Source organism: Mytilus edulis, chromosome 8 (genome assembly GCF_963676685.1).
Source record: "Mytilus edulis chromosome 8, xbMytEdul2.2, whole genome shotgun sequence".
In the NCBI taxonomy this organism is placed as follows: Eukaryota; Metazoa; Mollusca; class Bivalvia; order Mytilida; family Mytilidae; genus Mytilus; species Mytilus edulis.
The window spans coordinates 86,447,153-86,472,747 of NC_092351.1; the positions used below are offsets into that span (position 1 = coordinate 86,447,153).

At 31.5% G+C, this 25,595-nt stretch overlaps 1 protein-coding gene across 1 annotated transcript in view; it reads left to right on the plus strand.

Moving 5' to 3' along the window:
* LOC139484481 (transient receptor potential cation channel subfamily M member-like 2) overlaps positions 1-25,595 on the plus strand; it is a 74,193-nt gene that overhangs the window by 29,997 nt on the left and 18,601 nt on the right. The window contains exons 5-20 of the mRNA XM_071268213.1: positions 96-229; positions 1,403-1,619; positions 2,410-2,593; positions 3,941-4,085; positions 5,749-5,827; positions 6,381-6,550; positions 6,928-7,065; positions 8,944-9,132; positions 9,943-10,083; positions 10,470-10,514; positions 10,972-11,013; positions 16,780-16,821; positions 18,097-18,202; positions 19,574-19,696; positions 21,959-22,058; positions 23,449-23,671. Coding sequence (XP_071124314.1) covers positions 96-229; positions 1,403-1,619; positions 2,410-2,593; positions 3,941-4,085; positions 5,749-5,827; positions 6,381-6,550; positions 6,928-7,065; positions 8,944-9,132; positions 9,943-10,083; positions 10,470-10,514; positions 10,972-11,013; positions 16,780-16,821; positions 18,097-18,202; positions 19,574-19,696; positions 21,959-22,058; positions 23,449-23,671 — 2,078 coding nt within the window. The remainder of the gene's footprint in view (positions 1-95; positions 230-1,402; positions 1,620-2,409; positions 2,594-3,940; positions 4,086-5,748; positions 5,828-6,380; positions 6,551-6,927; positions 7,066-8,943; positions 9,133-9,942; positions 10,084-10,469; positions 10,515-10,971; positions 11,014-16,779; positions 16,822-18,096; positions 18,203-19,573; positions 19,697-21,958; positions 22,059-23,448; positions 23,672-25,595) is intronic.

Consider the following 25,595-nt stretch of genomic DNA (forward strand, 5'->3'; position numbering starts at 1 on the left):
GAGAATTGGTAGACCACTTTTGCAAATATAACACATTTCAGCTATACACATATATAGGAAAGACTGGTATGTCATGTTAGTCTTGTGTGTTGTAGGATCTTGGATTGTTACTTGTGGTACAGAATCAGGAGTAGTCAACTTCATCGAGGAAGCGGTAAACGTGCATTCAACTCTAAAAGAATACAACATCCCAATAGTTGGACTTATGTCAGAGAGAGTAATAAATGAGGTAATTAACTGTTAATGTCATGTTGTGAAATTGATTAAAGTTCCAATAAAAAGTCAAATCATAAAAATACTGAACTCCGAGGCAAATTCGAAAAAGAAAGTCCATAATCAAATGGCAAAATAAAAAGCTCAACTATCATATTCTTTACTTGGTACAGGCATTTTCCTATGTAGAAAATAATAGATCCAACCTGTTTTGTAGCTTGCTAAACCTCTCACTTGTATGACAGGGGCTTCAAATTCCATTATATAGACATTGATAGGTGAACATAACAAACAGACACAATAGGGAAAATGTAAAAAATAGGGATACAACAGTCATCTTAATCACATTAAAAAAAATAATGTAGCAAGGAAGCACAAAAAAGCATACACCAAATAAAACTCATAACGTTCGTCCATAAAGCATACAAGATAGCAAAACATGTGTATGTTCGCGTTTTCCTTTTCAAAATGAAAATAGGTTTTATAAATATAAGTAAGTAAAGACTATTTCATTTTAAACTAACATTCAATGTATTTCAACTTAAAAATTACTTCTATAGTCCATATTTCACTTGTACCTGCATGGCACTAGTACGTTTTCGATCCGTCATTAAATAAAATGTTCAGACTTATTCAATGTGGTAAAATATATATTCCCAGTCAGTCGGCTTGCAGTCAATTGAGAACTGATCAGTAACTTTAATATGCTGTTGATGTATGCAAAAACGACTGAACAGGTATTAGTTGACTGGGAGTGAATTGCGTAAACAGTACGCAATCTAACACGGTGGATAAATCTAAATTGTATCCGAAAAAATACGGACAATTACGTAGTGAAATATTGTGAAGCCGTTTATTTGTTATTTAGAGAGCAGAGTCTGTTTCAGATTTAAGTTAACATGGTTAAATACTAGGTCTATTTCTTTTAAATTACCCGGAATAAGATGTCATTGCTTTAGATAACATCACTCCGATGTCAAATGAACATAACATCTTTTTTCTGTGTAAAAAATGATTTCCCTTCCTAAAAGTCTTGTTCTTACTAAATCTCTTTGGCTTTGGTGTGTGACCTGGATTTGATTTTTTTCTTTTTTCTATCGATTTATGAGTTTTGAACATCGGTATACTACTGTTGCCTTTATCTTAGACTATAGCAAAATACTTTTATTGAATGATTTTGTTTTGTAAGATTAAACCTCTCCCGGGACATGTCGAGGTTGAAAAGATCATTGATGGAAAAGTCAAAAGTGTTAAAACTCCTGTTTGTTCAACAAAGGAGACATTAGATCCAAACCATACCCAGTTTATTGTCGTGAAAGATTCCAATAAAAAAAACGCCAACCGTAGTTCTTCATATGAATGTAGAAAGGCTTTTGAAAGTTTCTTGTCAAATATTAGAGATACAGGTAAGAATTTGATAGTATAAAGATCGAGCCATATAAACATGAATATTGATTCAGTCATTTATACTTATAATCGAAAAAGTTGGTCAGATTAAAACAATTGAAATTGAACAATGATTCAAATTTTTATTAGCACCACATTGATTTATGGTGAAGTGAGGACTATACATTTGAGTATCACTGCTATGCAAATATCATTACATTACATTTGAGTATCATTGCTATGCAAATATCATTACATTACCGAAGATTCTGAAATTGCAAGTAGTGTAAAAATTAACTATAAAGAGTCAGTAATATAAAGGAAAAACTTATATTATCTAATAACCATAAAAAGTAAAATCACAAAAATACTGAACTTAGAGGAAAATCAATTCGGAAAGTCCATAATCACATCATAAATGTTCGTTTTTTCTATCCGATCCGCTGAATATCGTTTTTTCTATAGTATTGACCTTACATAAAATATCGCTTATGCTCAGGATTAAATTCTAATATCACGGCCATACCATGTGTAAATTGCCAACAAATATATGACTTCCATAAAAGAGGGACGAAAGATACCAAAGGGACAGTCAAACTCATAAATCTAAAACAAACTGACAACGCCATGGCTAAAAATGAAAAAAGACAAACAGAAAAACAATAGTACACACGACACAACATAGAAAACTAAAGAATAAACAACACAAATGACTTCTTAAACTTATATATCGCTTAATGTTATGTCTTTCAAAAAGATGCTAATTGTTAAGAAACTATATTAAATTTGTTGCTTGTTATTTTAATGTAGATTGCAAACATGCTCAGTATGACACAAATGGAATATTGCCTGTTGTCTTGGTACTACTTGAAGGAGGCATTGACGCACTGAAAACAACCTGGAGTGTACTGAAAAATAACAACCCTGTTGTAGTAATTAATGGTTCTGGAGGAGCAGCAGATTTTCTCTCAATTTGTCATCAAGGACACAATAGGTTTTCATTCTCTCAGTACATGTGTGCTTTTCTAAATCGTTTTTCCAAATTCTAGTTTTCATAATTTATTCAGATATTTTTTTAACTAATTATATCTTCGTGTTAATATCTTGCATCATACACTAAATTATATTCCTTGCAGGCAGTTGTTCTTCTTACAAAAACCATACGAGATATATCGATTCCACAACTGCAACACGTGTATTACGGTATTTACATTTTATTATCCAAAGCGCGAGCTCGGGGCTTGCCGAGCTTTTTAAATAATTGAAATTTAACTGTTTAGAGTGGCGAAATATCGTAATACACGAGTTACAGTGGTGGGATCTGTTTCTCTTATGATTTTTATCCTTCCTTATCAAAGTTTGGAGGAAAGTTGTTTACTTTTGATGAGACGTCATCAAACATGGTCGCCTTTTTTCATGACTACACAATAAGAAAATTCAGAAGAAAACAAGAAAATTTAACGTCACAATTAAATTTCAACCAATTATTTGCCGAGCACAGATTTTGAACCAGTGATGAGAATTATGTTTCTTACATCGATCAGGTAATGTGAAAATAGCACAAAAATAAGTGAAAAGACTAAACTAAATTTTGTTAAATCATGATAGCAGGATACATATTTTCATTTCAATCAACAAAACACCTTCAATACACTGTTTTTTGGTTAATATTTGTTTTGCTATGAGCAGAACATGGTTTATGTTTTTCTTTACATATTGTCGTATTTTAAGCTAAATTAGGCATTTCAATCGTTTGAAATGATACTTTCTGGTATTGGTTAATAGAAAGACAAATTTCCAAATTATCATTTCACGAGAAAGGGAACAAGTAGGGTCATGCTACTTTTGGGTTGCTCATCGTGCATTCAAATAATAAACTATGCCATTTTACACATTCAATTAAACTTTTAATCCAAACAGTTGATAATCATCTAAAAACAAATAGTGACGAATTTAGAGCAGATTATATACTGCTAATGATTGATTTCAAATCAAAATGTAATAACATATGTTAATGAGACACCTCTGGAATGATTGCATTATATGAAATGTAGAACACATGAGTATGAGATATTCTTGACGTTTTACTCATTTACGAATGTGCAGTAGTTTATTTCTAGTCGGGAGTTGATTATTTTCGATATGTGCATTCATCAGTTATCCTTTCTTTCTATCATGTACTTTTTAATACCAACATGCAATAATTGCAAATTCTACGGTTTGTATGGTACATATAGTTTTTAAGTTGTTACCTGGAAACAAAACAAATTGAAAAATCTAAAGTATGAGAGTTTCTTTCACTTAACGTTTAGCATTTTGATTTGATGTCTAATTTAAATAGGAAGACTGACAGTGAACAAGTAAAGCTGTCAGAATACGTCGACAATTTACAAGAATTGATAAGGAAATGCTTTGAAGATAAATCCTATGAGATGAATATAGAGGCAACCAAGTGGGCAACGAAATGTCTGACGAAACATGAATTGGTATGCATTTATTTGTAGATAAACAGTAGAGAATGTATGGTTGCGACCTTCTTTAAATTACATCCAAACGCATTTTTAGACAGCGACGTGTAAATCTGGTCCTGTACCAGTTTTTTGCTTGCTATTTATAAGAAGTATCCAAGTGTGGCAAGTAGTTTTATTTAACTGAACACTGTTGCAAACATATTTGGTGACTACAAACTTAGAAATCATGGTTGTTAATTTGCTTTTTGCGATAATATTCTCGGTTTATATGAGCTTATACGTTTTTAAAAGTAATCTTATTTCCGAATGTTTGAGTCAAATAAAGCATCTATTTCCCCTGCATTTTGTTGTGCTATTATTTGGCATATTCAACAACAACCAGTACATGTAAATACGTCTTAACAAAGACACATTTTAACTGACCATTGTAAGTAAAAGAGTAAACTTCTAAAATACTTCCATTCTTGATTCCATAAGTAGGTAAATTGTTTAATGAAATATCTTCGAACTGGTTTCATAAGAAAGTCATTTGATCTTTTGCATACGGTTTGGTGTCACCGTGCAAAAAGTCACACAAAAGAGAAACGTGTATAATATCCAAAATGAAACGAGTGCACGTGTTGATTTTTTTCCACTTGTCCGCAGATTTAGTTCTTGTTATATTTTTCATTTCACTGATTCTGTTTATAAATGTTACTCTTTTTCGCAACATTACGATAATATATTTGGTGTACAGTAAATGTGTTTCGAAATCGCACCCTATGTAACCGAAAACTTATCCATATTGAATGATCCATCAAAAAGCGCAAACGTCATCGCGTAAAGTCTTTTTCTAAAAATATCCTTTATACTAAATATGTCCGTTGAATGTGTTACATAGCTGTTTAGTAAAATGTAATACGAATAATAAGTCCTTCAATATTTTTTCGTGGAAAAAACATTATGCTTTTGTTCTGATTATTAGGGCTTTCACTTTTCTTTTGAAAGACCTTTTGTTTTTGTTCAGATTATAAGGTATTTCCAATTTTCCCTGGAAAGACCTTTTGCTTTTGTTTTGAACATCTTTTTTTTTCTTCCACTATTTTGTTTCATGCGCTGTATTGTTATTTCAAAAGTTGTCGCTTAGATATTTTTCTGACACCGCATAACCGAATATTTATCAAAAGTATCATAACTTAATACGCCAGACACTCGTTTCATCAATATAAGACTCACCAATGACGCTCAGATCAAAATATTGATAAAATTTTGCTTTAAATTATAGGACGTTATGCACTAGATTGAAAGCCGAACGACCTTGAAAAATCAAACCGGAAGTGACATGTTGTGTTGCCAGCAAAGTATTTGTCTTATATATTGTGCTTTGTAGAATTGTCAAATTAACTTTCGACATTGCATTGTCAGTTCGTTTTTTAACAAATGATATTGGAAATCACATTGCGATCATCCAACTGAAACACACACGCGAAGTGACATAAATATAGTGTTTTTTTTTTATTTATGGTCATTATTTCACCCGGGATGTAATGAAGACAAAGTTAAATACAAATCATTATTTAACAATTTTTATAACAACTGGATCATTATTGAACGAAGGGATCATGTGTTTTCTCGTTTGTGTAGTTATAAGATCCGCTTTATCCCGGAATTTAAGTCAGTCTTTTTTAAAACTTTGTAGATTCGTGTATATTCACTGGAGGAACACACAACTAAGTTAGACGATCTGATTCAGAAGGCAATTTTTGGCATATATACAGGTAACCATAGATAAAAGTTTTGCAACTAACACTTTCACATTTTGCTATAAATTACTTTAAATCCGTTATCTTCAACAAATATCTATTTTACTCAGTTTACAATAATACATAAGTTTATAATGATATGACTATAACAATTTGCACATGACTAGCCGTCTACAAATTAGCATTCAAACCTTTGATGCAATTATAAAAAATATATATCATTTGGCTATCGATTTCGCAATCTTACTTTCTGTATTTCTGTATTCGAAAGGAACTAATTAAAGAAGATCCCAAAGGGACAGTCAACCCCATAAATCTAAAATAAACTGACAACGTCATGGCTAAAAACGAAAAAGACAAACAGACAAACAATAGTACACATGACTTTCTAACTAGGTGGGGAAAATTGAATGACAGTTTCAGCATTATATCCATAAATGCAGATGTATAATATAGAACTGTAATTGTTTATCTAAAGTGAGCATCATACATTTTATCAGTTATGTAACTGTATCAGCTGACGGTATTATAAATTTAGTAACATTGGTGTCATTTCATCTTTTCTTAGAATACTTTAATGCGGAAGGCAGTATTCCAAGAGGGTTGACAAGCGGATATACTCCAAAAATCAATGCCGTACAGAAACAACTTAAACTTGTTGCAAAATGGAAAAATTATGATATTGCAAAGGAAGAAATCTTTATAGCTGAAAACAGAAACCACCTTACCTGTTTACAAGTAAAATCTACATGTTCGAGAAATTGTCATATAATAATTATGTATGATATGTGTGTCAATCAATAGTTGTGTTATATATACACGTGTTAAAAGGTTTATACTATTAAAAAGAGGTAAACAAGGAAATATTTAATATCCATAAATTTATATTTGGGTAAGAATTATTATAATTCATTCTAATATAACCAATAGTATTGTTAAAATAATAATGTCTTATTGGTGCCTTTTTGTAATTGTTCTGCAATGTTTTTCTCTTACAAAATCATCATGACATATTCTGTTTGTTTATTTATATGTTTGATTGTTTTCTACTGTGGTATGTTGTTCTTCATACCAATGCTGATATAATTCTTTATATTTATTGTTTAAAATTGCAGGAACTAAACGAAAAAAGGATGCACAATTTGAAAAATGAAACCCGAAAAGTGATAAAATCTATTATTAACCAATTCAATCAGAAGAATGAAAAGACATTATTGGACTATTATACGGAATTCGAACAGGATGTATTACATGTACTTATTCTTATATATTATATTATTGATAAATAAGCATTTAACTATGAAAAAACCACCCAGACGATACCAAGTTTCAATGACACTTAATTCAAGAAAAATATAAAAATAAAAAAGACCCGTTTATGGTCATTATCGTTATCTGGTACATATTGTAATCTTTAATGTACTTGAACATGCAGAACACTCAATTCATTTGATAGGTATCGTATGTTATTGATGCTATTTATGAAATAATTCATGAGGGCTTGTATATATCGTGATTTTACCACGGGTTGGCACTTTATGACAAATATTTTACCCTAAGTGATAGCGAGGGGTAACATATCGGCCTTAAGGGACAGCCCGTGGAAAAATCACGATATATTCAAGCCCACTTGAATTATTTCGATTCTAATAGGACGAATACGACAATTGTTTTGCATCGAAGCTCTCTAGGTGAAGGCAGTTTTTGCCGTTCCCATAAATAAGCCCACTATTAAATCAACGTAAAAGAACGGAGCAAACTGAATAAGTGACATGCACTATTTACAATAAAATATTCAGGTAGGTTTGGATGAGTCTAAATGACTAGTGAACTTACATGTCTAATCCGTATATACCAAATTGCTTATATAAAACATTAAGCATCGTTTGTTTACGTTTCCTTTTTTGTGATGATTTTCGTTTTCACAATCGTGAATTTCCCCATAAAATGCTTATATTCTGACGTCAAAGTTCTATGACGTCGCGTAGCTCATTCTTAAAAAACATAGGACCTGGGAGTACGATCGGGACAGCTCAAACAATATATTCATATTTTACCACGGGTGTGTACTCAAAGCGTTTGAAGGACGTCATATAAGAATGACAATAAATTTTAATTTTCCATTTTCGATAGGTTTAAAACAGAAACTATCTTAAATTTTCTCCTTTGACAAAATATTGTCGTTGAAAACGCAATTTAAATTTTGAAATAAAAAATCAAAGTCAGCCTTCAAATGATGACATATGTTATGATTCGACACACTTACTGTATTAGGCAAGATTGTCCTCCTATAAAATAAATTAATGCCTTTTCTGTTAGAAGTATCAGAACTCCTTTAACTCGTCGAACAGAAAATTGTCTTGTAGTTAGCAAGCAGCACACAACTGTCAATTGTCATGCACTATCTGTTCATATTGATTACCAGATGTTTCATAGTGTATATCTAATTTCTGTCTTTTCACATTTTTTTCCTTTCCGCAATTATTCTTATTGTCAAAAATAATATTCACAGAACATTAGCGATGATCAAGCGTTAAGTTTTTTCAAAAACTAAATATAAAGATATCAAAACATGTCAACTTAGATTATGTACTCTTTGTAATCATCGAAATTTTGGCTGAACATAAGTGTCAGTAGTTGTTAATTGTAAACACAAATTATCTTAAGCGTTCTTTTTGATAAAATAGAAAATATATTTCTCCATTTTTTCGAGATCATTAAGCCGAAAGAAGCCTTATATTCCGGGGATGTTCGTATTTCCTGACCAAATGTAACACCCACTATGTTGCTAATATTACTAATAACTGGCAATCAGTATTTAGTTGGTCAAATAAGGCGAAAAGGGGATTGTGGTTACTACAATTGGAACATATCCGTCGTCCTCTGTAAGGCTAAGGCAAATAATTTATAACGGTAAACCAATTTAAGATTGCGTCCATCGAGGTTACAAAATCATGGTTTAAATTCCACAAAATGGAAATATTGTAGAAGCGAACTTGACGGTATAAACAATATATGTTATATTATACGTTCAAACTCGTTGGAAAAGATGCGTTTACATATTTACCGAGCATCGAATTATGTAGTGAAAAGACATCATTTATATAAAGCCAGAAGATTTCTACTTACAGTTTGAAGACATAAAGAGGACAAACTACGCAATGGACAAGAACAATCCAAACTATTTTACGATCATTAACAAGGCTACATACTTTACGAATGTATCAAAATCGTTTGCAGAGATGATAAAGAACATGAAGGATAAGTCTTTCTTAACACACGAAGGTGACTTACGGAGAATAGTACAAGGATTCGTTGATGTGAGTTCGATAAGAAAATTATCTTTTTGATCAAAAGGATAACTTTGTGCACGTAATTGTTTGTGTGTTCTTGTGTTAGTATTTTTTAGTTGTTTTTTATATACGCCCGTGTACGGGTCTTATTGTTGTATATAGTTGTCCATCCACCCCTCTGTCAAACGGACGAACAATAACTATAACAAATGCTTAAACTAAATTGCATTAAACTTTGGAGAATTTTTTATATCTATTGGGATATGTTCCCAACCTATTTTTATATATTTTAGTTTCTACGTTTCGGAATTATGGATTTTTATCCATAATAAAACATCATCGAATCGTTAATCTGTATTATGTTTAAGGCAATATTTAATGGTAAGTCAATATTTAAAACAGACTATGTATACAATTTGAACCCGATATTAGTTGTTTTTTAACACTATTTGTTATCAAATAGTTCGTTTATATGTATGTTGGGGTTTGTTTTTGTTGAACTACAGTGCTCCTGTTGTTTTGTTTGTTTTTATCTCGTAGTTGATGCGTTTCCTTCGGTTCTAGTCTGTGACCCGTATTTTTCTCTCTCAATGCATTTATAACTTCGGTTTACTTTTGTTACCTTCATTTCCTTTCTAGAACCATATATTTTACACCGTGAAAACATGACAATATCGTCTTGTGTGACGTGATAAACAGTTTAACAGAGAACCAACACAACAATAAGTTCTTACAATATCAATATTTACATCAGTTGAAAAAAGTAACGCTAGAGACAAATTCAAACTTTGAAGGCGTTTCAAAAATAATACAAAAGTTTATACATTATGAAAATAGGAATACGAAAAAGACAGTGTTTCAGAACTCTTCCAGTCGTCTCTTTTAGCCAACAAAACGGACTTGGTTATGCTGGTAATGCAGAAGATAGAAAGCATGAGCTCATTTGTACTCGATAACTTATCAAATATATTTAGGCTGGTAAGTAGAACGAATCTTTATTTCTCGTATACTATACATGTACACCCGTAATGTTTACTTTAACTTCTTTAAACTTTTGAGGCTGATACAAGAATTGTATTTAAATAAACTTTTTTATCAAATTTATTAAATATGCACTATAAAGTTTTGGAACTGACGCTACAATGCATATCTTTGTTGAAACTTAAAATATGATTAACGATTAAATTTTAAATACTTACAACATACATTACCGGAAAGTCTAACGCCCAAATGTATTAATAGTTATCAAAGGTACCAGGATTATAAATCAATATTAATTGTTGCAATTTATAAGCCATATACTTTTGCTAGTGCTGCCTTAATAAAGTGATATGTTTACATGCAAACATAATTATTAATTTCAGAGCATTAAAATCAAAGATTTTTCAGCAATTTTGCTTATTCAACAGGTAAATTCATAATCATTTTAAAATATATTTAAAAATCTTAAATATAAGATATAAGATAATAATGGTACAATGATTTTTTTGCAATTGTCTCATAACTAAAAAGTTTGAAAGTATATCAATATACACGACACTCTTCTGTTTTAGTAAACTCATTTAGATGATAAGATGTACATCATATATCGATAGTACACACACGATTGCACCTCTGTTGGAATGTGTGAACTTGACTTTAAAGTATAAGATATTATTTTTGTTATAACAAGTTATTCAACAGTTTATTCCAAATTTCGCATGTTTGATTACCTTGAATTTAATTCATTAAATTTAATTCATTAACTATTTTGACATCAACAAAACGGGTTTATTAGGAATGCATTTCAGATCTTTTGTACCAATTTCTTCTCAACATTATTGCATACAAAAGCGTTTCGGCAAATATTTATTTGTATTCCTTTAGCATTGGGAAGGAAATCATGACAAAGAAATGGAGAGTTATTTGGTAAGTAGTTAACCATGTTATCATATTGTGAATAGTGATTGCATATGTGTAATTGGCTTTGTTAATTCGTTCACATAATCTAATATATTTATTTATCATATGTTTAGTAGTAAATACAGTAGTTTTGCATATGTGATAAATAGCCTGCTGTTTAATCCATATCACGCAACTTTGATGCGCACCCTTTATCGCATACCCTTTATCACACCCCTACCCTTTATCGCATACCCTTTATCACACCCCTACTTTTTTTTTTTTTTTTTTTTTTTACATAGTCAGTTTTGGTTTTTTTTTTGCTTAAGAAAAATTTTCCTCAAAATAGGTAAATTTTTTGAATGACGTCATTGTTTGGTATGTGACGTCACGAACGTCGAGTTTTCATATTGTATGTGACGTCACGAACGTCAAGTTTTCATATTTTTTGGCACACTAAATGCAACTATGAAAAATACAAAACACACAAATTAATACATTAATAAACAAAATATTTTTAAAACAACAGCACGCAAATTGTAAGCTAACCCAGGTGCTTCGGATAAGTAATTGAGCAGTTCTTTTAAGGCCTTTGAAACAAGACAAAAGTAGAACTGAAGGTAACCCAGTGCTATGGATCAGAAAACAGTTCATATAAAATAATACTCTTCTGTTGAAATATATGATAAAGCGTATAATACATGGCAAAATCCGTATCACATGCCGTATCACCCTCGACCAATATCATCCCTCGGGCCTAAAGGCCCTTGGGCTGATATTGATGTCTCGGGATGATACGACATATGATACGGATTATGCCATGTATTATTCTCTATTTATCATATATTTAGTACAAAATACAGCTATTTTGTATATCTAATAAAGGTTGTTTTTCCAGTCTGTATCACCTACCCTGTATCGCATACCCCGTATCGCATAGCTAAACCCGTATCGCATACCCCGTATCGCATGGTAAAACCCGTATCGCATACCTTTTTTTTTTTTTTTTTTTTTTTACATAAAGTTTTTTGTTTTTTTTTTGCTTAAGAAAAAGTTTCCTCAAAATAGGTCATTTTTTTTAATGACGTCATTGTTTGGTATGTAACGTCACGAACGTCAAGTTTTCATATTGTATGTGACGTCACGAACATCAAGTTTGCATATTTTTTGGCACACTAAATGCAACTATAAAAAATACAAAACACTCAAATAAATACAATAATAAACAAAATATTTTTAAAACAGCAGCAGGCAAATGGTAAGATAACCCAGGTGCTTTGTATAAGCAGTTATTTTAAGGCTTTGAACCAAGACAAAAGCAGAACTGAAGGTAACCCAGTGCTAATCTATCGGGATCAGAAAACAGTTCATATAATATAATACTCTTCTGTTGAAATATATGATAAAGCGTATAATACATGGCAAAATCCGTATCACATGCCGTATCACCCTCGACCAATATCATCCCTCGGGCCTAAAGGCCCTTGGGCTGATATTGATGTCTCGGGATGATACGACATATTATACGGATTTTGCCATGTATTATTCTCTATGACTTGATAAGAAAATGTTAAGTGATACAGCGCAGATTGATCAAACATACCTTTATTGCAACCAATCAACTGTATTTGAAGAGCAACGTGTACGAAAACATCTGAGACATATTACAAAAGTTTCACATTTTATACACTTTCTAACATTCTTACGTTAAGGAAAACTGATGATTATTGTAAGAAAAAAAAAAAGAATTAAGCTACCACATGTACCAGGCATGGTATGCCATAATTATTAATGATGTATTTGATAGTTCTTGTGTGTATGTATCTGTTTGTGTATTTTTATATGTTTATGCAAAATACCTTTATCTTTCTCTCACGTTTTGGCGCTGCTACAATTTTGTATTATAAATATACAATACTTAAAAATGATAAACTATCTTCAAATAAAGACAGAAGTTTGAAACATTACAGGAATACTAGCTATCCTTTAAATAACTAAGGTTACAAATTCAACACTATTACATCATTAAATTCGGATGTGTTTTTTTTGTTTGTCTTAAATTTAAGAGGGGGATGGGGTGGATGGGAAATTACATATCTTAGCATCAAGAACACCAACAAAAACTGTGGAACCATTTGTATTGCTGATGTAATTACAAACCCGGTAAATCTTGGGTAGGTCATATAAGAGAGGGACGAAAGATACCAAAGGGACGGTCAAACTCATAAATCTAAAACAAACTGACAACGCCATGGCTAAAAATAAAAAAGACAAACAGAAAAACAATAGTACACACGACACAACATATAAAACTAAAGAATAAACAACACGAACCCCACCAAAAACTAGGGGTGATCTCAGGTGCTCCGGAAGGGTAAGCAGATCCTGCTCCACATGTGGCACCCGTCGTGTTGCTTATGTGATTACAAATCCGGTAAATAGTCTAATTCGGTAGGTCATATTCATGAAAGGGAAGGGGATTGTAGTTACGACGTAAGGAACATATCCGATATCATTTGTGAAACGGTTATTCCATAACGGTCAACCAACTCGTGATGGCGTCCGTAAAATTTACGAAGGGATGATTTCAACTTCACCATTTGGAATTCTTGGTTTAATAACTTCCTTGTGAGCAGCAAACCTCTATCAAGAAAATCATGATAGGAAATGCAAGCACGGGAATATCGTATCAATTGGGAAATATATACCCCGTATGCAGGTGCTGCTGGAATGTTGCTACTTAGAAATGGAAAGTTCACAATTGGAAAGCTGAAATCATCTCTTTTGTCGTAAAGTTTTGTTTTCAACCGACCTTCATTGTCAATTTCTAGATGTAAGTCAAGATATGAAGCCGACTTAACTGTATCTGTAGTATCCTTTATCTCTAGTTCGATTGGATAGATGCGTTCCACATAGTCACCAAATTTTGAATTGTTTAGTGAAAGAACATCATCTATATAGCGGAGGGTAGAGTTAAAGGATATTGCTAACTTCTTATCTTTCTTCCTAAGAAGTTCCTGCATGAAGTCAGCCTCATAATAATAAAGAAACAAGTCGGCGAGTAGAGGGGCACAGTTTGTTCATATTCGTGAAATTGGAACGGAATTGTAAATACGACACACGGAATATATCCGATATCGTCTGTAATAGACTTATTACATAACGGTCAACCAACGCATGATGCCGTTCATACAATATTTACGAAAAGATGATTTCCATTCCAGCGTTTAGAACTCTTAGTTTATTAGCTTTCTTGTGAGAAGCAACCTTACACCAGAAAATCATGATAGGAAATACTAGCCCGAATATCGTATCAACTGGGAGAAATATACCCTGTATGCCGGATCTGCTGAAATGTTGCTTCATACACTACAAAAGTCTAAAAGTCTGAAAAGACCAGTTTTTGACTTAATTTGCATGAACTTTTACTCGACATTCTCCAAAAGTATGAATTGTGTCTTAATTGTTCTTGACAAATTCTCATTTATATCAAATTTGTATGAAATTTACTTGACATATTCTTGACATTCTGAATATGGTCTTGAAATTTCTTGACAAATTTTTGACATTTAAATACTGTCTTGAAATTTCTCGACATGTTCTCGACATTCTTATTTTTTCTCAGTATGACTTGACATATTCTGAACATTTTGAATTGTGTCTTAAATTTACTTGATAGTTCTGAGTTTAAATCTAATGTTTAAAATAATTTAAATGTGGATGTGTTGATATAAAACAATATAAAATTGAGTTTTTAAATAATTACAAATTTTGATTCCTAAATCTTATAAATTAAATGATTAAAACCAATCATACTGTAGACATATTTCATTCTACATTTATAAAATTCAATGTTAATAGGGTAAATAATTATTGTACAAAAATTTGGTTTATACATTAATAGCAAATTATGATGATATACAAATCATTCATTTAACAGAAGGAAAATTGTGTAATGTTATCTGTTGGAATATATATTAAGTATTACACATGGACAGGATGTTCCCCATAAAATTATGGTATTCCACACCCCCAGAGTCCACGCAACTGTCAAATAGAAATTACTGCTTTACCTGTAATAAGCCATACAACTTATAAGTTGACCGACCATGCCACTACAATTTAAAAAGTTTGTTCATAGACGAAAATGAAAATCATCATTTTGATGAAAAAAATTAATTGAAAATTGAATATTTCCGAAAGATTAAAAGAAAAGTATTGTCTACCCCAGGAATAATAAAAAAAAAAATGTATTTATAATGGGTCAATTTTCTATAAAAATCATTGGTCTTATGAAATGGATCCCAAACAGATATGCATAATATAGATCTAAACATTTTTTCTTTTCCGGAAGGAGTTATCAAAAAAAATTATAAAATTCAACACTCAAATTGGAATAAATAATATTTTTTGGTTGTCCTAAAACATGAATAAAGTTTTTAAATCAAGATGGGAACAAATTCTTTGACCTTCACGAACCCCCCCCCCCCTCCTATTTTAGCCACACGAACCCAAAAGATGAATTTTGGGGTCCAAAAGAGACGCATGGTCACATTTAAAAACTGCCTTATAGACTCCTATTTTAGTCAAGCAAATTTGACTGGCAGTTTTGCGAACGGCAAAAATCTAAATGCTGGTTGTCAGCAACTTATATTCCAAGTGAAAACAATTAATTAAATGTTTAATAAAAATAAATCAAAATTAAACTACATGGGGGATTATTCAGGGTATTCCAACTAAGTTGCACCAAAAGGGTATCTTACTTCACAAAATTAATCCTTGATTCTTCAAAGTTTATAGAAAAAAGAAGATGTGGTATGATTGCCAATGAGACAACTATCCACAAAAGATCAAAATGACACAGACATCAACAACTATAGGTCACCGTACGGCCTTAAACAATGAGCAAAGCTCATACCGCACAGTCAGCTATAATAGGCCCCGATAAGACAATGTAAAACAATTCAAACGAAAAAACTAACGGCCTTATTTATGTAAAAAAAAATAAACGTAAAAGTTTAGCCATAATAAGTATATAACAGCAAAAGAGTGTCACAAACCGTGCAGAATAAGTCTGTTCACATTTTAAGGCAAAATTTATACTGTTGAGATAGTGTAAACATATTTAAGACTGTCAAGAATGTGTCGAGACATATTCAGACATTATTTAGAATGTCAAGAATATGTCAAGACATATTCAGACATTATTAAGAATGTCAAGAATATGTCAAGACAGATCGAGACATTATTAAGAATGTCACGAATATGTCAAGACAGATCGAGACAAATTTAAGACAGTCAAGAATTGGTCGAGACTAATCCAGACTCTTATCAGATGATACAGAGACAAATTAAGAATGTCGAGTAAAAATTCATGCAAATTCAGACAAAAACTGGTCTTTTCAGACTTTTTGACTTTTGTAGTGATAGTAATGAAAAGTTCAAACGTTTGCTATAAACCGACCCTCATTGTCAATTTTTAGATTTCAATCACGATATGAGGCAAACATAACTGTAACTAGTGTATCTAGTTCGATGGAATAGATACATTCAAAATAGTGACCAAACTTTGAAATAGTTTATGAGCGAATATCTATATCATGTATATAGCGGAAAGAATATTGCTAACTTTTTACCTAATAAGTTTCTGCATAATGTTTTTTTAAGTGTTTGTTATGCTCTTTACTAAACTACTTTAAGACCTTTAGGATCTATTTTCATTTAAAAACAAACCTCATCTTTATTATGTGTATATTGTTAGATATATTTGTTTTATTTTATTATTTTTTTTAGACAAGTGCATCACAGAGTGAATTGGATAAAAAGAAGGAAAAGGTAGGATATGTGTCATTTTAGTGTTATTTTGTATATCTCTTATATGTGTTTGTTATTGAGCGATTACTTGTATACGTGTATATTGTTATTCATATCTGAATATGTGTGAGTTTTGTTTACCAAATAATATAATATGATTGAGTTAAGTCTTCCAATTGATTTTTTATCTTGTGTTTTTCTATGTTGTGATGTTATACTACTGTTTCAGAAAAAGGGAGAAGGTTTAGTACCATTAAAACTTTCAACCCCACTGCAAATGTTTGCACCTGCCCTAAGTCAGGAATCTGATGTACAGTAGTTGTCGTTTGTTTATGAAATGGCTACGTGTTTCTCGTTTCTCGTTTTTATATATAGATTAGATCGTTGATTTTCCTGTTTGAATGGCTTTACACCAGTATTTTTCGGGCCCTTCATAGCTTGATGTTCTGTGTGAGCCAAAGTCCGTGTTGATGGCCGTACATTGACCTATAATGGTTTACTTTTATAAATTGTTTATTTGATGGAGAGGTGTCTCATTTGCACTCATACCTCATCTTCCTATATCTATTAGTATTGCTTGTAGTCTTCGCTTTCATCTTACTTTTCAAGCACCTGTAGTATTTTTACTCATTTAAGCCCCAAAACGAAACAGATTCTTTTGTTATATTGCTAAAGTTTTCGTTATTGTGAAAATCAAAATGAGTATAGGTAATTTTTCAGTAACAAACACACATTTTTTAAATTGTTATTTGTATGGAGAGTTGTCTCATTGGCACTCACACCACATCTTCCTATATCTATACACAGAATGTTTCTTGACTTATATTAAAATGTATCGCTAATTTATTCTGTATTTTGACTATATTTTGCGTAAATTTGGTTTTTACTTACATCAATGTCTATTATCTGATAAACAACGACAAAAGTAAAGAAAAAAAAGTATTTTTGACGTTGCAAGATCTGAATAAAATGCCACTAGAAAGCATTACAACATAAGAAAATATTAAAAATTGCAATACAGTTGACAATTAATATAGAAATGGTATATTTTACTTGGTGAACGTATCATTATAACATTATTGTGTGGTTTTCTATGTTGATGTGGAAGTTTTATGTTTAAGAATTGACACGTGTCTCAAATGTTTTATTCAGTTGCATTACATTTATGGTTCGTAGGCAGTGAACATTGTTATAACTAGTCATTTTCTTTTACGTGATTGTAGAATGTCAAAATGATCTTTAATTGTAAAAGGAGTTTTGATATCACTCTTACGTTCCTTAAATTTAACATTGCAGATCAAGATAAAGAAGGAAAAAAAGAACAACAAAGTGCTCTTAGCTGTCAACAGTTTCATCATAGATTTGTTTGAAAATCCAGAATTTAAGCTGTACGAGTTCAAAGGTCAGTTGTTTCCATTTTGTCATCTCGAAACAGGCACGAAGTTCAGTGTCAGATAAGAAATTATTCTACAGTAACTTAGATGTATAACTTAGTACAACCAGTAGGGAAAACGATGAGTCATATGAACTCCAAAAGTGGTAAAAACATGTTCCTCATGGACGCAACTACATCTAGATGATTTAAAGTAATATCATGAGCAGATGCCAAAAGTGGCATTGTGACTGCATTGACTAATTGGACACGACACGTAGATGATTTATTTAATTTTTTTTTGTAGTTTTTAACAAGTTGGATTCTCAATATAATTAATAAGTCATGCACACAACCGTTAAACTATATTGATAAATCATAAATTCTACATAATTCTTTGACTGTTTTAAATCTCGGTCTATTTCCGAAATCTATTCTTACATTCTTTTGAGTTTCTAACCCTGTATGCTAACATTGCCTATGTGAAATTTTTAAATTGTGTGTATGTACATTGAGCAACAATTATATGTGGCGTATAAAATGTTCTGACGTCAGACAATGAAATCAATGAATGTGTTTGTAGATGGATGTTTTTGTGTTCTGTTAAATTATTCCTTTTAAAATTATTACACGATGATGACTGCAGTATCCATATTTTGACTATTTTATTTATTGTGTGTGTTTATTTAACGCATCATTGTAAGTATAACGGAATTTGATGAGACTGTCATCAAAGTGAGAGGGTTGGCACTATAAAACCAGGTTTAATCCACCATTTTCTACATTTGAAAATGCTTGTACCAAGTCGTTTTTTAAGCGTTTTGTTATTTGATTTTGCCATGTGATTATGGAATTTCCGAATTTATTTTCCTCTAAGTTCAGTATTTTTGTGATTTTACTTTTTGATTAGCAATCACAGTAACATTTTGATTTTGTACTCTTTGTGAAATAATATGTGTTTAATTATTTCACTGTAGAATTTGCATTCCAATCATTGAATGTCTGAAATGTATTCTATTCGATAGTGAAATCATGCCAAGCATTGTCCATATAATTAACGTTGTTATAAATACACACTTAGAATTATAGAACGAGTTATCTTAACACATCTGATTGTAGTAAAATACCAACTGTATATTTAGAAATATATTCCTTGGTCCGTAATGCAACAAAAGCAATATTATATTGCCGGTATTTGTGCATGTATAAATTTAATTGTTACAAACTCAATATTGACTCATAAAATATATAGATTAGTGATTCGTAATTTCATGATTATCCTAATTTAAAAGACACCAACAGTATATCAAATCTTTCAATCTTAGCATTTTGTTGATAGGTAGTTTATGTTTAACATTGTGATGGATATTTACAGTGCAGATTTTCCTTTTCCTTTATCAGGTGAAGAAGAGCTAGATTTAATCCATAAAGACAAACCTTTTCATCATCTGTTTGTTTGGGCAGTTCTGGTAAATCGGAGAGAAATGGCGATGATATTTTGGGAGCAAGAAACCGACCTTACGTGTAAGAGGTTTTACTCATGAAATACAATAACATCATTTACAGACTTTAATATTTGCTTGAGTATTTTTTTTTATTGTAATGTAGGTATTCAATATCAAAAATACGTTGTGAAAATAATACATATCCAATATAACATATTTTCAAGATTTTTGGGGTGTTTAGATAGCTTTGGAAGTAAACAAGGTTCCCATATTTGGTCATATATTTCAGCAATTTCAAACCCCTCGTTGTCTTATACGACAAGACAAATACTCAAACATATGTATTGAGATCTATATCAGAATTTCTGTATGTGCATTTTTTTTTATTGATATCAACTATGAATGAGTTGATCGAAACGATCTATTATTTGGTAAATTTTATTTTGTTAATGTTTTTTTTCGAGCATGTGAACAATTTACCCATGGTAACAATAACGTACTATCCCGTTTTTAATAAGATTGTAATTAGTGCATTTGTACTTTAATACCAATGCAATGTTTTCCGATGTTATGTCTGTTTTTCAAGATAGCTGCCTATGCCCTTAACAATCATTAAATTGTAAGCAAATACTTAACGAATTTAATTGATCTATGACAAAAAGTTAATACAAAACTAATAAAAAATGTGGTAAAAACAATATCAAAAAGACAACTATGACCTGCATTTGCATGAGGCAAAATGCCAGAGAAAAGATAAGGTTAATAATAATAATAATAAGGTGTTGTAAGGAGTACATGGAGTACGGCAATACTTTTAAAAAATAAAGAAATTTGTTTTTCATAGTAGGAGAACAGAAATGAAAATTTATTGTCATACTTAATACTTATGGTGGTATATGTTAAAAATAGTGAGATAAAAAATAAAAGAAAATAGTAAGTAAACATTTATTAACAAAACCGTCGTGTTGCTCAAGTAAGAACAAGCCCGTTAAGAAGTGTAATTCAGTATGTCACATTCGTGAATTGAGACAAGTTTCTACAAGAAACAAAAATGATACAGAAATTAACAACTATAGGTCACCGAACGGTCTTCAACAATGAAAAAAACCCATGCCTAGTATATTTGTACATGAAGAATATGTATTCAATATGTGATACGAATATAACATTGTTAAAATATCATAAAAAAGTATTCATTGATCTTTTGACAACAATCAAATACAGTAAAGCTTTTCAAATATCAATCTTTTTATACAGGAAAATAAATGCAAATAAATGAAATAAAATGAATTTTAAAACACCTATGACATACAGCCATTACAGGGTTTTGTTATTCATTTAGAATTGCAATTTGGTCAATCCAGTATTCATACCATTTTTGTTCACATTCTAACTGGGACAAGGATTAATCTCCAAATGTCCTTTAGAGATTTATGTAAAGGGTGAAATATGAATAGAAAACAGAAAATGATTATTCGAATTATTATGTTCTTAGTTAATCCGGAAAACCTCATTTCTGCATTAGTTAACTTTCCAACAATCTGTTAAAGATATATAGTATGTGAAAAAAAAGTAATGCCATGTAATGCAATGTAATGCATGAAATTACACAACGTTTTGCTTAAGTAATGCATTATATTACAATTACATGTAATGCAACAATTGCTGCATAACACATTCCATGCAATTACTTGGGAATAGGTATAAATGCAATACCATGCATTACAATTACAAATTTGCATTACCTCATGCCTGGTTCTGATCCAAAGTTCATGTTTGAATAATACCATCGGTTTCTCTTTTAAATGACAAGTTTTGTCATTTTGGTAAGTTTAACAGCTTACAAGATATCGATTGTTTCTCCTTTTGTTACTTGACCGTAGGTCGTCAATGAATTTTTGTATGATGAACATTAAAAAAAACCTTTTACACAAACAGTTGCAGCGGATCATACACTGCCGAATATCATATGACTTAATAAAATTGAGAATGGAAATGAGGAATGTGTCAAAGAGACAACAACCCGACTAAATAAAAAACAACAGCAGAGGGTCACCAAACAACGCTCTTTATGGTCATACAGAATCTGTTTCAATTCTTATACATCCTTGGCTTATATTTCTATTCGGTTTTGAAAGTACCCGTTGAGGATAAATCAAGAAAAAGCTTCAAACGCAAGCAGTTTTAAATGGATTTTCATTTGATTAGAGCCCTATCCATCTGTTAGAGGATACTGGCATCGACGCTTAATTTATATTTAAAACATTTGAAACGTTCTTAATATTATCATTTTTCGGTTCGAAATATTTCATAGTGTTAATTAATTATATTTTAATTGCAGGTTCTGCTTTATTTGCAAGTGCAGTGCTTAAAGAATTGTCTGAGAAGGCACACTTTTCTAAACATATGCACCTCAGTCAAACATTAAAAAAAAATTCTAGGTAAGCCTTTGAGTGGAACACAATAATATTAAAGTTTAACTAGACATATATTTTCTTATTTTTATAAAGCAAGCAGAAGGAAAAATATGTAGTTGCGTAATTTATGATTAGTATAGTTTTAGTTTCCATTTCTTCAAATTGTCGCATTACATTCAATCGTTCGTTTGTTGAACTGTCTGAAATCAATGATTAGTGACAACAATAATTTCTTTAACGGGCATTATATCATTATTTTGTCACATACTTAACTAGAACTAAATCGGAATTACTATAAAAAAGGTTAACCATACCAAGTATTCTGCTTTTAAAGATTGCTCGTTTTAAACTCTACCAAAGACATCTTATCGTGAAAAGTTATTGAATCAGCCCAGTCCCTATTACGGGGAAACTGCCTAGTTGGACAGTTACGTTAATTATACTAATATCATAAAAACACAAACGAACTTACAAATACTAATTATTTGCTGTTTTGTTATTTGTTTGTTTTCAACTATACTAAATAAAATCATCATAGATACCAGGACTTAATTTTGTATATACGCCAGACGCGCGTTTCGTCTACAAAAGACTCATCAGTGACGCTCGAATCCAAAAAAGTTAAAAGGCCAAATAAAGTACGAAGTTAAAGAGCATTGAGGACCAAAATTCCTAAAAGTTTTGCTAAATACAGCTAAATGCACATTAACATATACATGTTGATACTCAGATTTTAGTTATTACAGACACGTAATATATAATTTGCAATGCCCATTTCACATTATGCTTCAATATAGACATCTGTATTATTTATAGACTAAACATCATCCCCAAACTTAACAGGAATTCGTCCTTTCCCGTTTTCGCCATGTATAGTATACGTAATGTTCCAAACATTTCACGAGCATATTGTATCGTACTTATTGACAATGATGGAACTTTCCGTCTGGAATTTTATCTCTGAGTTCAGAGTTTTTTGTTATTTTTCTTTCCATTATGAAATATCAATCATGAATAATAATTAACAACTACCCTCCCTGGGCCTTTTCCTAAACTCACATGTTTACTTCTTACAAATTGTTTCTAAACGACGGTTTGTGTCTATCAATGAAAAAGACTTACTACTGTCACAGAGAAGTCCCTTAATTAAGCTGGGATATCCAAGCAGTGACTTCATTTCATATACGACAAACAAAAAACACAAATTCACATCTATGTTCAATCGAAACGTCATTTGGTCGGAGATTATTAGATTAGTTAACAAATTATTATTTTTTTTCTCTTGGGATTTGTTTTGTAAACAGTTTGTGTTCTTTCGTTTTTTTTAGGGTCTGAACCTTTTGTATTGTATCGATTATGTTTTATATTTCATCTTACCAGTGTTGGTGTTTACCATTTTTGAAATCTATTTCAGACACTTTGAAAATCTAGCCTGCAATGTGATGACAGAATTGTACAGCAATGATAGAGAAAACGCTCTTACCACGCTGGTTACAGAGGTTGGCAGATATAAATCTACACCTTTAGAAATTGCTGTTTCGCAAAAACTGGAGAAGTTTATGGCACATACAGCCTGTCAAGCAAAGCTCAATAGTATATGGAATGGATATATTGAAGAATACACACCATTCTGGAGGGTATGTTGAATTATATTTAAAGTATTGATTTATGCGTTCAGCGGTTATGAGCGTGATAAAGCATTATAATGCTGAAATAAGTTTGAATTGAGAATTTGCAATTCGTTGATCTCAAATATTTACACGTTTTGCAAGTATTTTCCAGAACAAAAAATGTTTCTCCCTTACTTACAAGAGATTACTAAGTTTAATTTATTATCAATGGCGAGATAGCAGTGGTTTAAATTCTTCTTTCATTTTTGTCAAGAAATTATTCGAAGTCTAACTCGGCAAAGGAATAATAGGTATAATTTCGATTACATAATCTGTTATACTTCTCTGTCAACGTACTAATTCAAACATTCAATAACAAAAATGTGTGATATAAGTATTGACGACTGTAAGACTAGACTATCTGATCACATATGCGCTAGTTCCCATTCATATTAATCGGTCACAATAGTACGCGAAATGTGCTTTTCAAATGCCACACACATCGTAAATATCAATATATTTATTGAAAGCTAAAATCAAATACAGCTAAGCAATCTATTACTGAAATAATTTTTTTTTTAAATATTTAAAGGTTTGTAACAGGGAATTTATAAAAAAAATGCCATATAATTGATATGCATGTCAACACCGAAATGATGACTACTGGGCTGGTGATATCCTCGGGGACGAAACGTCCAACAGCAGTGGCATCGATCCAGTTGTGTAAATAGTAATCAAAGGTACCAGGATGATACATAAGACTCATCAGTGACGATCAGAGCAAAATAGTTATAAAGCCAAACAAGTGCAAAGTTGAAGAGCATTCAAAAATTCCAAAATGTTGTGCCAAATACGGCTAAGTAATCTATAACTGGGATGAAAAAATCCTTAGTTTTTTTTTAAAGATTTAAAGTTTTGTAACAGGAAATGTATAAAAACTACCTTATAACAGTACTGATATTTATGTAAAAAAACCAGGGGGCGAAACTTCCACCAGCAGTGGCCTCTACTTAGTAGTGTTAATAGTAATCCTATGTACACGGATTGTAAATAAATACGCCAGACGCGCATTTCGTCTACATAAGACTCATCAGTGATGCGCAGTTAAAAAAGTAATATAAAAGTCAAACAAGAACAAAGTTGAAGAGCCTTCAGGGACCAAAATACAAAAAAAAATTGTGCCAAATACGGCTAAGGTAATATATTCCTGGGATAAGAAGACCCTTAGTTTAAATATACACTAGAACACACCCGCGAAATCGCGGGCATATACAGCTTGTAAACTGTTGTAGGATGAATTTTTGTAAAAGATATTATGACTGGAGAATTTCATATAAGGTATCAAAAGCCCTCTCCCTTTTTCCAAAGTTAGTTATGGGTTTCCTTTCTGTTAAATTATTCTTCCCCTTTGCTGCAATGCATTTTTTGGTAAAAGTCAAATTAAATTAAAAATTTGCACCGCTTCAAAATGAAATAAATAAAACTGCTTATAGACCATTATTATTCTAATAAAATGTGCTTCTAGGACAATCCATCAGTACTTTTCCTTTTAAGAGCCCTATTAACATGCCACTGGTAGGAATTGAATCTCGTATAAATGACTAAGGTTCATTTGAGGGGTGGTCTGAGGGGCCCTGATCCCGAAATCCCGGGCTTAAAAACATGAAATCCCGAGGTGCGTATTTTAACGAAATTCATATCCCGACATCCCGAAATTTAAAAAAAATATTTCCGCATCCCGTAAAGATCAATCTCGAAATCCCGAGCTTAAAAACACCCGATCCGGACGTCCCGAATAAGTCATGTCTCCCTCTAATCTCTACCCTACTTTCATTTTGGCCAAATCACTTCGTCCGTTCGTTCGTTCGTCCGTCCGTCTGTCCCGCTTCAGGTTGAAGTTTTTGTCGAGGTAGTATTTGATGAAGTTGAAGTCCAACTAACTCGAAACTTA